Below are 14,353 nucleotides of genomic sequence, written 5' to 3'. Positions count from 1 at the left end.
GCCAGGCTAGGACTTTAAACCGCAGGGCTCCTTTGGGTTCATGACCATTAACCTTGCTGATGTTAGTAATGATAAAGTTTCTCTGGTCCGAAACAAAATCCTGAGTGCTCGTGTCTTCTATTTTGGGCATCTGACATTTTCTAATACACAGGTTCTGGGAGGAGCCGAACTTGGAAAGGGCATTCATCTGTAGAGGGGGTTTATAGGCCCCTTGGCCTGATTTCTGCGCGGCTGCTATAATGGCAGCAGGTGGTTCCAAAATAGAGTTGACAGTGTTGGGCTTTGTGGTTATGCTACTTTTGTTAAATCGGGAGTCTGTGCGATGCCAGAACTTCCTTACTACAGTGGTCCGATTGTGAGGCCTTGTCTAGTAGCTCTTTTTGAACATTGATTTGGCAGGCCTTATCCAGGTTACCTGTCCGAATCCCAACACTAAGACAGAAGGATTCATTGGTTTGTGAGGCCATATTCTTGCTCAGTGAGCTTGGATCCACCACCAGTTTGCTTAGTGAGTCCACTAAGAGTCCCAGATCGAAAGGGCTTGTGCATAGCAGCAGCTCCTTCGCAAAACTGGCCATGAAATCCGGCCATCGATCGAGTAGAGATTGATCTAGGGGATAAGGAAGAAATCCAGTCTCCTCTTGCGGGACACAAATATACTTAGGGTGCTCCATGTTATTTCCTAAAGGAGTCTCAAACCCCTCATGGACAGGGGAGACAACAGGATTACTAACATGCTCCATGGTGATACTATTTTCTGTATTTAGGAAACTCCCTGGTACTGCGGGGACTATAGGCAGTTTGGATTCAGATCGCATATTCTGCAATCTTCATCTTCTCTGGGTACTGAGAGTCAAAACCTCCTGTACCCGATCTCTAGTAGGCGAAGAAAGAGAGGTCACAGGGTCTGCCTGTCCCATTTCCATTTCGGTCTGACTTGTGAGGTCCTTATCACTACACACAGGGGAATGAAAGGACTGCTCCTGAATCCTTGGGCGTAGATTATGGACACCCCCTTTTTTACTGGTGGCCATAAAGTAAAATATTCCTTACAAGTTGTAATTAAACAATGCACCAGCAGGGTAATGGCCAGCTAAACGTGTGAGCAGCCCCTCTCTCCAACGAAAACTAAGTCCATATGAGAGACTGCACACCTTCTCATCTATCTGACCCATACTTCCCACACTGAGCAGCCAGAAAGAGGGAAAGGCAAGGACAGAACACGGCAAAAATGCAAGTGGCGCTCTGTGTCTTTTTTCCCCCGGCAGCCTGACTATCGTGCTTTACGTGCCTTTCCGATACTCACCAGCTACCGGTTTAGGTCTGTTAAGTCTGTTACGGTAGCAGTTGCGAAGCACACGTGCAGATCCCAGTACTGGACACAATTTCTCGGTGCTGTAGGCTCTGGAGATCCTGACCGCACCCGCGACCTCCACGGAGGAGCTGCACGAAATTGCAGCCGACACACCTGCAGGGTCACATTGATTAGAAGTTGGGTGATTAGAAGAAAGGACCTAGAATTGGCAGTGGCTGTCAAGCCGCACGGCCATAACCGCCGCTTCCGACAGGATGGGCGAGAGCATGAGTGTATCCCCCTCCATCTGCCTGTACTTGGCGTCCAGGTGTCGACTGACCGGCTGGGCCGAGTGGGGTTTGAGCCAGCTCTTCTTGGCCAGGGAGACTACATCTGTTTGCAGTGTAATCCCCGGTTTGGCAGAGGGGTGTCTTGTGAGGACTTCCGCCAGAACCTGTCTGGCGGCTGCTTGACCTCGGGTTGGGGTAGGCCCAGATACTCTGCCAGCCCAACAAGACGTTCCTGGAAGGCCCTGGCTGAGGATGGCGTGTCAGGATCCTCCTCCTCATCGGTATCCTGTGTAGGAGGAGTAGTTGGCGCCAGTGGCTAGGGTACAGGGACTGCGACCGGAGGCTGAGGAGGCGGCGGATGCTGGTACGGAGATGCCTGAGGAGTCAGCTGGGGAACCAGAGGAGGCGGCTACGCCGTGACCTGGGGCGCCGGCAGAGGCGCTTGTGGTGCCGCTAGCATTGCGGGAAGGACTACACCGATGGTGTCTGAGGATAACCCCCATCCACGGTGACTTCATGAGGCCGAGAAACCTCTCGAAGAAACCTTCTTCACTGGCCGAGGGGGTGCCGACGCGGTAGCGGTGATCTGCTGGAGCCACTGCGTACCCTGCCCATATGGACACAGAGGAAAGCTGCCCTGCTCAAAAGAGAGGTAGGGAGTAGGCCACGTACATGGTTGAGGCCAGTCCCACCTTGGCACTCGTCCTTCAGCGAATTCCTGGAATGGCGTTGGACGGGTGCCTGTGTCCAACACGGCGGCCATCTTGTCAAGCTGCCTGCCAGGTGCCTGCGACGTGTTGCTCGGCCCAGCCTTCTCCAAGACTCTTCCATGTGGATCACGAGGCCTACCCTGGCTCCTCGGGCCTAGGCCCGGTAGGTGTGACACCCTCGACCCGCGGGTCAGTAGAGCTGCGTTTAGGTCCCCCCTCGGACGTATTGCCAGTACTAGGGCGTAGCCCCTCGGCCATGGTGCCAGTACAAGGGCAGAGCCCCTCGGGTGAAGACCCGGTAAAAGCCTTCCGGTCCCCCAACACTGTCACTGGTAGGATCCGAGATTCCCTCGGCCCGGAGGCCGGTAGCTGCAGCAGCCTCTGTGCACGTGCTGGTAGAAGGACCTGACCGGTCCTTCCCGCAAGGGAAAGTCCCTGGGATGGAGTCTCCTTTCCAGGGTTCGATGGAGAATATTGGCCCTACCTTGGGCTTGGTTCGATGTTTCACAAAGTTCTTGAGGTCCTTTGGAGGTGACTTCTGGAAGAGCTCCCACCACCTGGCTAGTCTGTTCTTCATCACTTTTGAGGACAGCGAGCCACAAGCTGAAAAAGCTTGCCAACCGTGGTCTGGGCCAAGGCAACGTAGGCAGAGGGCATGGGGGTCTGAAGTTGGGAAGAGCCCGTTGCAGGATGGACACCTGCTGAACCCTGTGCAAGTCGACATCCCCCGGGAGGGGCATGACGCCTGAGGACCTGAATGATAAAAAGACAAAAAAGACAAAGAGAAGAAGTATGCACGCATGGAATTACATGGCCGAAGCCAAACCCAGGAGCGCTGGTGAATTCGGCCCGTTCCCATCTACGCCCAAAAGGGGACTGAGGTATGGCGCCGGAGTGCGGAGTCAGGGAAGCACATGCTCCCTGGGCAGCACCCCCGCACGCCTCTAAATTTAAAGGAAGAGAAGGAGGTTTTTTCTGGTGAAAAAGGTTCCGTCTCGCATCCCTTGGAAGGGATGCCTATGCAGTATGGAGGAAAGGGGACAGGACGTAAGAATTAAACCAGCAATGGATTTAAGCAGTGGGTTGATTTTTTTGATACATACAATATACTCATAACATGTTGCTATACTGAAAATATGAAAACACCTAAATATGGCTTTCAATCATTTTGAAATCACTTTAATTGCAACTTCTTACTGGAAAGGAACTCCAGCATGGGGATGGCCATGGTGACGGTAGCAGAGATGTGCGTCAGCTTTACAATCAGGACGTGAATGCTCTTGATGAGGATGTCCGGCATCTCGACGATACACATGGAGAGTGCTACCACACACTGTTTAGCACAGCGAGAAAGGAGGTTGCATTCCAGACAGTGAACCATCTCACGCTAAGGAAAGACCAAGTAGACAAATGTGTTAACAGGAAGCAAGTAAAATATGTATTCACCAGTGTTAGAATTTACCAAGCCTTTTCTACAAGGTAAGAGTCGAGCTCTCCCAGGCTTTGCAAACAGTCATTAAGCTTTTCCTGGCTCAGCTAGTTAGTGGAAGCTGTAGTAAAGATCAACTGTCAGGAGTAGAGTGCACAAGAATACAGGGTTAACAGTACTAGTTTCAATAAAGGAATACACAACACCAAGGCAGAATGAAGGGCTGCTTTAGATCTCATTAAAAGGCCAACTTTGTGTACAGGTTACAGGAAAATAAATCAGGCACACATCTCTAGCTCTAGAGGAACAGCTTACCTTTTTCACCTGAAGTGTCTGGATCAACTGCACAGTCAAAGGTATATCGGAACTGTAGGGTACAAAGTTTGACAGGCAATACCCCCCATGGGCACTGAATTTATTTTATTGGTTCAATCAGGAATGTGGTCGCTCGAAGGGAATAATGGGAAAGGAGGATAGGTATTCAATTAGCTGCACAGGTATTGCTCCTGATGCTGTGCAGTAATTAAATATTGAAAATTGACCCAATGTTAAAGATAGAAACTGGGTTTAGAACACAGGGTTGCTTTATGAAGGCAATCTGAGGACATGGAACCTTGCAGTCTCCTACAACCATTTCGATGTAATTTTGAGCTTGAAGGACCTCAAAAGTTAAGATATTAATTGTTGCGGTTTCTGTCCCCTGGGTTTTTTAGTGAAGGGTTAGCTGTTGCAGTATATTTTCAAGCAGAACGTTGTGGGACCACAGAGAATAACTACTGCTAGAGCTTGGATGTGCTGCAGCTGTCTGGTTCACTGAGGATGCAAGTCTGGAACAGGGAGGTACAGACTGTCCAGTAGAGGCAGTTCATGTAGTTAATGGACTGCTCGAAGTTCGGACATTAATGTTGGGTCTCTTTCAAGTTGTTTTAGTCTTAGCTCCTGGTCACAAAGAAAAGTGTCTGGCTTAGCTAGTTACAAGTGCTTTGTGTCAGAGCCGGAGAAAGTCAAGGCAACATGGCTTTCAGGGGGTCAGAGGATCCTTTAGACTTATCTGTGCTTGCTTGATAAGTAAAAGGGATCACCACTTCCTGTTCCCTCTGGCCATAGATACCATGCATAACTTCAAAATCAGAAACGTTCTTAGAAGAGTGCAGGTACCAGAAGAGATTCCTCAATTTCTCCTTGGCTAGGCATATTGTTTTGTGCTTTCGAAGACCTTCCCAGATTTGGTAAGAATGCAAACCCTTGTGTTAAATAGGAATTTGAGGGCAGAGTGGTTAGCTTTATTTAAACTTTTGGCAGCCACCCAATCAATGGGTGGCTGCAAAAAGTGACCTTTGCTGGCTTCTTCGTGGGATCTCTCTCCAGGTGTGGATTCAGACTTTATTCCAGACACCATTCACAAAAAACGTGTATTTGGTTTTGGAAAACCACCCATGCTTGCCAGCAGAAAATGGACATTGCCAATTAAGGCAACATCCATATGCACTGCACTCTCTTGTGAAAACAATGTCTGGCCATTGGACTGTGCACTGTATCTACACAGGTCATCCCTGGGGTACAGCAGGCTGCAACCCATCGGATTATACAAGAGCTGCCATCAACTAGAAGTCAAAGAAAGTTTATTCGGGTTTCACCATTAAAATTTCATAAAAAGTTGAATTAAACTGAAAATAAAACAATAAAAACATCAGAATTTAACCTATGTACAATAAAAGGGGGGCCTTAATTATATTATCCATCTTTTTGATAAATACATAACTCCCTCCCCACCGATTCTTTCACAAACGAGAAAATATCAAACAACATTATCTCTCTAATGCATTGTTAGGGATATGGCCTCTGCACAGCTTCTAATATTGTTCTTTAAAAAGTGTGGCCTCAGCCATCTCCTTCTTTGCCTCATATTAAAGTTACATATCAATAAAAAGTGTAAAAGGTTTCCATGTTTTCCTAGCCCACATTGGCATACCCTATCCCATCCCAGTCATGGAGTTCTTGTGCACACCGGAAAAACATTCAACCTAATCATTAAAATAATGTGCCTAAACTCATGGCAATTTATCTTTGTAATTAAATTGAAATGGGCCTCTATAGCCCTACTTTTCCAGCACGACCACGCCTTCTGAGAAGCAGTGATATTTACCTCTCGTGGTACAACCTCTCATCTCCATCAGAGCATTCTTTATGTTGGGATCCGGGAAGAGTCTAAATGGACTTTTAAAAAGAACTGTGCAAAATGTAGCTTCCCAGACTGCGAATTTATTTGTTTATTTATTTATTGTTAATTTCTAATGCACCTATACACAAGTGTTTCAAGGTGCAGCAAAGAAGTACATGGGGTAAGGCAGGTGGAGAAGTGCAGAAACTGTGTGCAAGGGCCCATGCAAAGGAGAGTGCAACGGAGGCCAGGTGGGCATGGCTGGGGAGTGGAGGGGTAGAGAGCAAGGGGTGTCCCCACTAAGTGCAATTGAAGGGCTTAGAGGCTATAAGAGGTGCAAGCCCATCAGCTAAGTGAAGGCAGGGGTCCTGTGAAGGCAAGTGCAGGATGGGGGAAGAATAAGTGCAGAGGAAAACTGGGCAGGGGAAGGCCTGGTGCCCTGTAAGACTCTGAAGGAGCCAGGCCACTAGTTACAGGCAGATGGGACATTAACAGGGGAGGGGGAAAGAAGAAGAGAAATGTAAGGTCTTGAGGAGCTTCCGGAACTTAAGGCGATTCGGTTCAAGTTCGAGAGGAGAAGTGAGTCCATTCCAGAGGGAGGCACCTGCAGAGGAGCGAGATCTACCCCCCTTCTTTCTGCTTGGAAAAACGTCTTATGTGCAACGAGCTGGGGCTGGCTGAGTGAAGGGCTCTAGAGGGGGCGTAGTTGTAGAGAGAGTTGTGTATAGCGTGGTCCCAGGTCCCAGAAAGCCTTGTGGATGATGCAGAGGGTCTTAAATTTGATCCTCGCAGCCACCAGTGGATAAAATTAAGAGCTTGAGGGATATGCTCCCTGGGATTGAGGCCAAGATTAGTTTTGCTGCCCTATTCTGGATAAGATGAAGGAGGCGAAGGGACGAGTTAGGCAGATTGAGGAAGAGGCTGTTGCAGCAGTTGAGCATTGAGAGAACCAGAGCTCTGGAGACATTCAGTTTCTGGGGGAAGGTGAGGAAGGGGAGAATACCTCTGAGGAGGTGAAGCTGGAAGTGGGCCTCCTTGGCCAGGTCCATTATGTGAGGAGAGAAGGAGACGAGGAGTCGAAGATGATGCCAAGGTTTTTTGCTTCACACAAGGGTGAGGGCAGTGGGTCCCAAGGAGGGTGTGGGGGGAGGAGAGGGCAGGAGTTCCAATGAGGAGGATCACAGTATTAGTGGCATTAAGGCAGAGATTATTAGTAGTGCACCATGCCTGAATAGCAGACAGGCAGTCAGGAATGAGGGAGGATGAATAGGGGGTAGTACAGGGTAGCTTGAAGGAAAGCTGCGTGTTATCAGCAAAACACTGAAAATTAGGAGAGAAGATCATCAGATGTGCTAGGGGGGCTAGGTAGATATTAAAAAGCCACTGGTGGAGAGTGAGATGGTGGCAAGATAAGGGCCCAATTTAACCTGGCAGGGTCAGTCAGAGAGACAGGAAGTCATCCAATCCAGAGCCAGGTCTGGCATGGCAGGGTGGCATGATTGACCATATCAGAGGCAGAGGAGAGGTCAAGAAGGATGAGAACAGAAGGAGAGCTGGAATCAATATTAGTGAGCGAGTCTTCACGGGTGTTTAGAAGAGCAGTTTCCATGCGTCTGGCAGCTCTAAAACCTCATCGGGTGTTATGGGTGAAAAAGAGGGTAACAGAAAAGGAGGGGCAATGGGGGCCAAGGGAGGCCTAGAAGAAGGGGGGGGGGGTCAGAAGGATGTGGAGTAGAGACCAATGAGGAGAGAATGACCTGAGTTTTGGAGATGAAGTGAGAGGCAAGAGAAGTGCAGAGTGCCAGGTAGGGCAGACAAGAAGTTGAGACTGCGGTAGGGCTGGCAAGTTCCTTGCAGATTTTTAAAAATCCAGCCGTATTGTTAGTGGCCGCAGAAATGTGGGCTTGGATATCAACCCTCTTTTTAGAGCAGATGGCAAGTCTGCATTGCCTTTCAAGCACACAGCAGGGCAACTTGGCAGAGGATTTGCTAGAAACCTATCACTTCTGCTCGGCAACTCTGCACTTGCGTTGCTGAGCTGCCAGATCAGAGTTGTACCAAGAATTGCACTTGGAAGCAGGCTTCATGCGAATCCTCATGGCAGGGGCAAGGATATCCAGAGTATTAGAAATGGAGAGACGAAAGTTAGAAAGTGCTGTGTCAGGGTAAGAATCAGTGGAAGGAGTAGGGGGGAGTGAAGGTGGCAGCAAAAGCGGCAGCCAACGCTCGCTTCATGGGTCGAATGACTGAGAAGGAGGCTGACAGTGCAGGCGAAGGCTTAGCCGGAGGACCATGGAGGTCAAGGTGAGAGGAAAGGAGGCCATGATTAACCCAGGAGAGGGGAGTAAGGAGAGGGTTGGAGATTTGGAAGTCTGAGGATATGCAAGCATCCAAGGTGCGTCTGGAAGAGTGCGTTGGACCACAGGAAAGAATGACGATTCCCAGTCCACTCCTTAATGCAGCAGCTGCAGCACAGCCAACCAACCGTCTCAGTTAAACATTCTGAATAGTTTCCAAGCTCACTTCCATACAAAATTGCTGCGTTTATCTTTACATTCAACACTTCAATGAATTTGTCTAATCGTTTTCCCCCCATACAGGTGATAAATTCTCTGGAGTCCCCTTAAATGTGCTTCCATCTGCTTTGCTGTTTGCTTAACATGCTCAGTACATCGCCCATCACTCGAAAATACTACACCAAGATATCTATATTTTGTAACCGCCTCCATTCTTTCTCCATTTATACTCCACCTACCCCGGGATTTGCTTCTTCCAAAAATCATAACCTTTGTTTTTGATAGATTTAATGACAAATTGTGATTCCTAAGGAAATCATCTGCATACCGAAGGCTCTGTTGTAGTCGACCTTCAGTAAGATCTTTCAGAGCTGTGTCGTCGACATATAACAGGGCACTGTAACAAGTCTCATTCAATTGTGCCGGCATGACTTTAGAGGTGGAGTCATGAGGATTGAAGCCAAATAAAAACAGGGGAAAAAAGGAGCAAAGCCGACGGGCACCCTTGCCTAACTCTCATATATGTACTGATGTCTTTAGAATATTTATTTGCCCCCTCACAGCGAATTGCAATTAATGTGTCGCCATATACCAGCTGTATCATCTTTAGTATACCTGTCTGAATCCACAATTCTGCCAACCTTTCCCATAAAAACCTCCAATTAATTGAATACAATTCAAATGCTTTGGTCAGGTCCAGGAAGCCTACATATACTTTACTACCGCTTACCCTTGTGTATTGTTCCACTATTGTTTGCAAGACAAAACATTGATTCAAGGCAGAGTAACCCTTCCTGAACCCTGCTTGATGTTCTGGTAAACTTGTTATTGTCCATTGCCCATGACTGGAGTTGATATGCCAGACAGACTGTAAATATTTTACTTGAAATATCTAGTAGGGAAATTGGATGACAACAGTGAGGGTCCATCGACTTGCCTTTCTTAAAAATTGGTATTAATAGGCTTCTATTCCAATACTTTGGGAACTTCTGCTTGGTGACTATCGCGTTAAATACGTGTCATTATAGGGGCCCACCATTCTGACATCCAAACAAATATTTCTGGTCGAACCCCATCTGGCCCAGCAGCTTTACCAATTTTTAAGATAGAAATATACCTCTTGATTTTTTTCATGGGAAAAGTTTAATCTTTCTGCCACCATTCTTTCTGGAATTTTTTCATACAAATTAGGGTTCTCATAGTTGTTCGGCACCCCGCTATAATGTGTAATGCAGCGGTTGTGTGAAATGGAACTGACATCCCCTTTCTCGTTCCCACCAAATCCCCTTGCGACTAGTCTCCAGAACGTTTTAACGTTTTCCTCAACTGCCCTTGAAGTTGATCCCACGGTTTTCCTGTGTGTTGGTGCTTCTTATCTTTTAAAAGCTTCCTATAAGTCCCTTTTTTCTCATTAAGGGACCTAGACTTGATGGTGCCTACCCTTACCTGCAGGTTTAGACACCACTTCGCATATCTAAATTCAGGGTCAAACTATTGACCATCCCCCGTACCCCTTTTTTCCTCATCATAGTACCGTCCCATGGGAACTGTTAATGTGCTTCGTTTGTAACCCATAAGGTGGTCTAAATTGGATATCTGATTTTGATCCTTATTGTTCAAAATCGTCGTACTTAGCCTTTGCACTTCTGGGCTCTGTAAGAGGAGGGTCAGCTCTTCTCTCCCGATTTTCCCCATTCTGTGTGACAAGCCCATGTTGTTGCTGAATGCATTATACCTTGGTATTATCTATCTGCCAGACCATTGTCAGAGGGTTGTGATCGCTCTCAGACCTCTATGATTTGGAAGGAGTTGACTTCATTAAAGGAGAGGGAGTCCACTATAGCATAGTCTATGACTGAATTCCTATCACCAGGCTTAAATGTATATTTGGCCGGCATTTTTCCCATACACAGACCATTCAGTTGGACCAGGTGGTGGGAGTACATAAAGTGCGCTATGACCCCACCGGCCCCTTGCATCGTACTTTGCATTCGGCAAATCCCTACTTGGTATACCCAACATATCCTCCAATGACACCACTTCTTCCCTCGCCGTCACCTCGCTCCCCAGTTTAGCGTTTAGATACCCCCGTATTAGTAAACTGACCTCCAGTATTATATCAATGGATGACCTTACGGGACATCCTTCCACAGTAATTCCCAAATCTGTTACTCTTGGAGGAATATATATGTTCATAATCGAGAGGAACTGTTTCTCCCTCCCTTCCGTACTAAAACAGGCCAGCCTTTAGCAGTTCAGGGTCTGTATACATTTTGCTGTCACGCCTGGCCAGGCTTCTTCTCCATCTGCCCTTCAAGGATTTGCTTGCTTTCACTGTAAAGATCGCAAATGCTTGAAACATTGGCCAAAGATTACAGTCATCCTCATGCCATGTTTCTTGCAGGCATACGATATCAAAGGAGCCCAGCCACTGAATCCATCCCATGTCAAATGATTTATTCCTTAGAGCTGCTATATTGCAACTGATCAACTTCAGGCGATTTTACACCCTCCCCCTTGACTCGGCTGATATCTTCCATATTTTATTTCTTCTTGTATCCTTGCTGCCACACAGCAAGAATAATTTACGCTGAGTCCCCTCCAGACAGGCTATACTAAGAGCCTATTGGACATGTATGGTCTATATAATGGTACACCATTTCTGATGCCTGGTGTGAGATTGATGTTTTTAGTCTTGGTTTTTAGTTTAGCTTCCTTTCAAGTTCCCACCGAGAGCAGTCCATCAGTGTTGTTTTTCAGGGTATCTCCATCTGTACTTTCTTTTGGTCCGCCAGATCTACTTGTAATGATGGCTGATTTAACAGCGATGTATACCAGGTTTCATGTAAATGACAAATCTCAATAACTGTCCTGATGCACAGGACCGCTCTACAATTTAAAATACATGGCCTAATAAACGGATTCCCAAAGCTGCAGTGGACGCTGCACCCTCCACAAAACATGCAATCAGAAAGTATCCTCACAGTTGAGAAGATTTTACAGGAGTTGTCATTTACACCTCGAATAGAGGACAACTCTTTCACCAAAGATCTCTTGTACGAGTTATTGTTGCTGTGCGTTTTTTCCTTTGAATGTACATATCAAGTTCATCTTCCTCCATCCTGCCAGCTGGTCTTCTGATTAATCTTTTACTTGTACCGAGTTCAATGTTCCAGCTGGTTGCATTAAGCAACAGGTGCTCAGTTCAGATCTGCTTAACTGCAACTTTTCCTTCCTTTTCTGAGGTGTTTTCACTGGTCTCTGTGCTGTATCTATGAATCCCCCTCTTTCCCTTGTTGATTACTCGCCTGAAATTGCTTTGGGGTTTGCCTTAAATTCCCCTGACAGACTGACTGTTCATACACCCAAATATCGTAATTGTCCTTACTATCTTGTGCAAGGTCTTTAGAATTGTTTGATATCTCCTGATACTGCCTCAATTCCTTTAGAGATGACCCTTTAAAATCATTATCTGTTTGGGAACTTACATCCTTCTTAGAAAAGGTTGGTTTCTCCTCCACCTTATTTTGGGCTATGTGAAGGCATACTAGCACTGTATTAGTCTTTTTTAAGATAATATGAACTCCTTTGTGCAGAGCGTAGAGGTCATTGTTCCTAAACTCATATGAGGCCTGAATATCTTCTTTTAGTACCCTGTACATATTGTCTACTCTTGCTTCCCAGGCAAAAAAAGATCCAGTAGTGCCCCTTCTGAGTGTCCGTCAGGATTTAAATCGACTAACGATACATCCATTACATTGGCCGATTGAGAGAGGAATAGATCTTGACTCATGTGACATTCCTGCTGGGTAGCTGATATTTGAGGAGGAGCCCCATCCAAGCTGCCGTCCACTGCATTGATAGCTTGACAGCACTCCACTATGGTATCCTTCGGTGGTAGGTCCATGGGGCTAATAAATCCATTTAATCTATACAGTCCTTGATTATATGCTTGAACTGTGTATTTTTGGGCTAACAGGGGCTGTGTGCGGGGCTCAATATGGTGGAGGTCTTTATCACATCCATTCTGAGCCCCACTTTGAGGGACTTCCTCTTTTCCTCTTAATCCACTACCTTGTTGCGCCCTTGCTCCACTTCACAGGTCACCCAGTAGAGCCCACAACAATCTGAGTGGGTAGACTTACACAAGGAAACTGGGTGTGCTGACCCTTTGGATGTATGTCATTATTTGAGACTCTGATAAGGTCTCAGATGAGAATTTATCAGGGAAAAATCCAACCAACCGAAATAAAGTGCTAGGATAAAACTTTCCCCCACAGTCACTTTCAGAAAACAGTGATAAATTACCTTTTGTTTGAAGATGAACACATATCAATGGATATCAGTTAACACTTTAAACAGGACAATGGTATTACCATTCAGAAAGTATACAAAAGATTGTTATATTGTATCCATCAATATATCATCACTGTTCTTCGACAGCACATTAAAAACAGTCTTCCTTATAATAATTTCCCACTCCTCTGCCCCTCTGAAAGTTATTGTTTTGTGGTGCACAGCAATAAAGTGCAAGCTCAAAATGGTGCACTATCCCTTACTTCTTTCCATCCACCAACTCGCCAGCAAATCACCTCTGAACAGGAATTTGTTGTTTTACAGTATAAACACAGAAAATGAAAATAACCTTCTTTCATGTAGTACAAGGTTATCAGATATAGATCAAGTATATTCATTTGTAAATACTAGTATTGAAGTGAAGGCAGAAAGCAAGTGCTTTGCAAGCATGTTCGGGTCTATTCCATTTATTAAGTACAACCATAAGCAGATATTGTTAGGAAAGATTTATCTTTAGGCAACTTCCCCCATATTTTATGGACCCCAAAACGTTTTGTTTTTATTTCTGAACCTGTGATGAATTCTGTGGAATCATCACTGATCCCGAGCCTAGATTCTCCTCCCATGTGGCCAGGGGACGACAGCGGCTACCTGGGGGTGGTATTATGAGGGAGGATCACATGGGAGGAGATGGCTGTCAGCAAGAAGTGGTGACCCCATCAGAAGGGAAGCAGTATGCTCCTCTTCCAAGTGAAGATTGTACAATCCCCGATTTCATGATGGCATATTGTCCATATACCAATCCTTTTAATAATAAAACTCAATCTTAAGCAGGACAACCTTTACCCTTCAAGTGCACATAATATTACTATAACCTCTTCTATGTCTAACCATTTTGACTTAAATGAAAATCAAAAAACACTGTAGCTTTACAAAGCTTCAATCTCCAATGTGCTCCAAGTCCCATACAATATATAGCACTGGGAAGAGCAGAAAGGAGTTGATGTGGAGCGGAAAGCATACAAAGCTGAATGTGCAGACTAAGCAGAACGGAACAGAAGGGGGGGGAGTAGAGAAGAGAAGAGAAGAAGAGAAGAAGAGAAGAAGAGAAGAAGAGAAGAAGAGAAGAAGAGAAGAAGGAAGAGAAGAAGGAAGAGAAGAAGGAAGAGAAGAAGGAAGAGAAGAAGGAAGAGAAGAAGGAAGAGAAGAAGGAAGAGAAGAAGGAAGAGAAGAAGGAAGAGAAGAAGGAAGAGAAGAAGGAAGAGAAGAGAAGAGAAGAGAAGAGAAGAGAAGAGAAGAGAAGAGAAGAGAAGAGAAGAGAAGAGAAGAGAAGAGAAGAGAAGAGAAGAGAAGAGAAGAGAAGAGAAGAGAAGAGAAGAGAAGAGAAGAGAAGAGAAGAGAAGAGAAGAGAAGAGGACAGATGCAGAGCAGGCACAACGGGAAGCAGAACTGGAGACAGACACACGTGAGGAAGCTACGCTGGAGGCAGGTGCTTCCAACCGGGATGGAGAGAGACCGGAAACGACATGGCAGGTACAAAGGAGGGACCGCTAAGGAGCCAGCAGCAAGGAGAAGACTGTCGAGAGCATGGTCACGCTGCAAAGGAACTATCCCACCGGCGATATAGGATATAAGTAATTTATAACGCGCCTGTACA

At 46.2% G+C, this 14,353-nt stretch overlaps 1 protein-coding gene across 4 annotated transcripts in view; it reads right to left on the bottom strand.

Annotated features, from left to right (window-relative positions):
* The window catches only part of TSC2 (TSC complex subunit 2), a 1,437,517-nt gene that overhangs the window by 776,240 nt on the left and 646,924 nt on the right, over positions 1–14,353 (bottom strand). For all 4 annotated transcript variants that reach the window (XM_069647328.1, XM_069647330.1, XM_069647331.1 and 1 more), the window contains one exon: positions 3,492–3,681. In XM_069647328.1, the coding sequence (XP_069503429.1) occupies positions 3,492–3,681 (190 nt within the window). The remainder of the gene's footprint in view (positions 1–3,491; positions 3,682–14,353) is intronic.

This window comes from Ambystoma mexicanum, chromosome 2q (assembly GCF_040938575.1).
Source record: "Ambystoma mexicanum isolate Mex_15411 chromosome 2q, UKY_AmexF1_1, whole genome shotgun sequence".
Classification (NCBI taxonomy): Eukaryota; Metazoa; Chordata; class Amphibia; order Caudata; family Ambystomatidae; genus Ambystoma; species Ambystoma mexicanum.
Note: the sequence above shows the minus strand (reverse complement) of the source record. Positions and strands in the feature narration are given on the sequence as shown.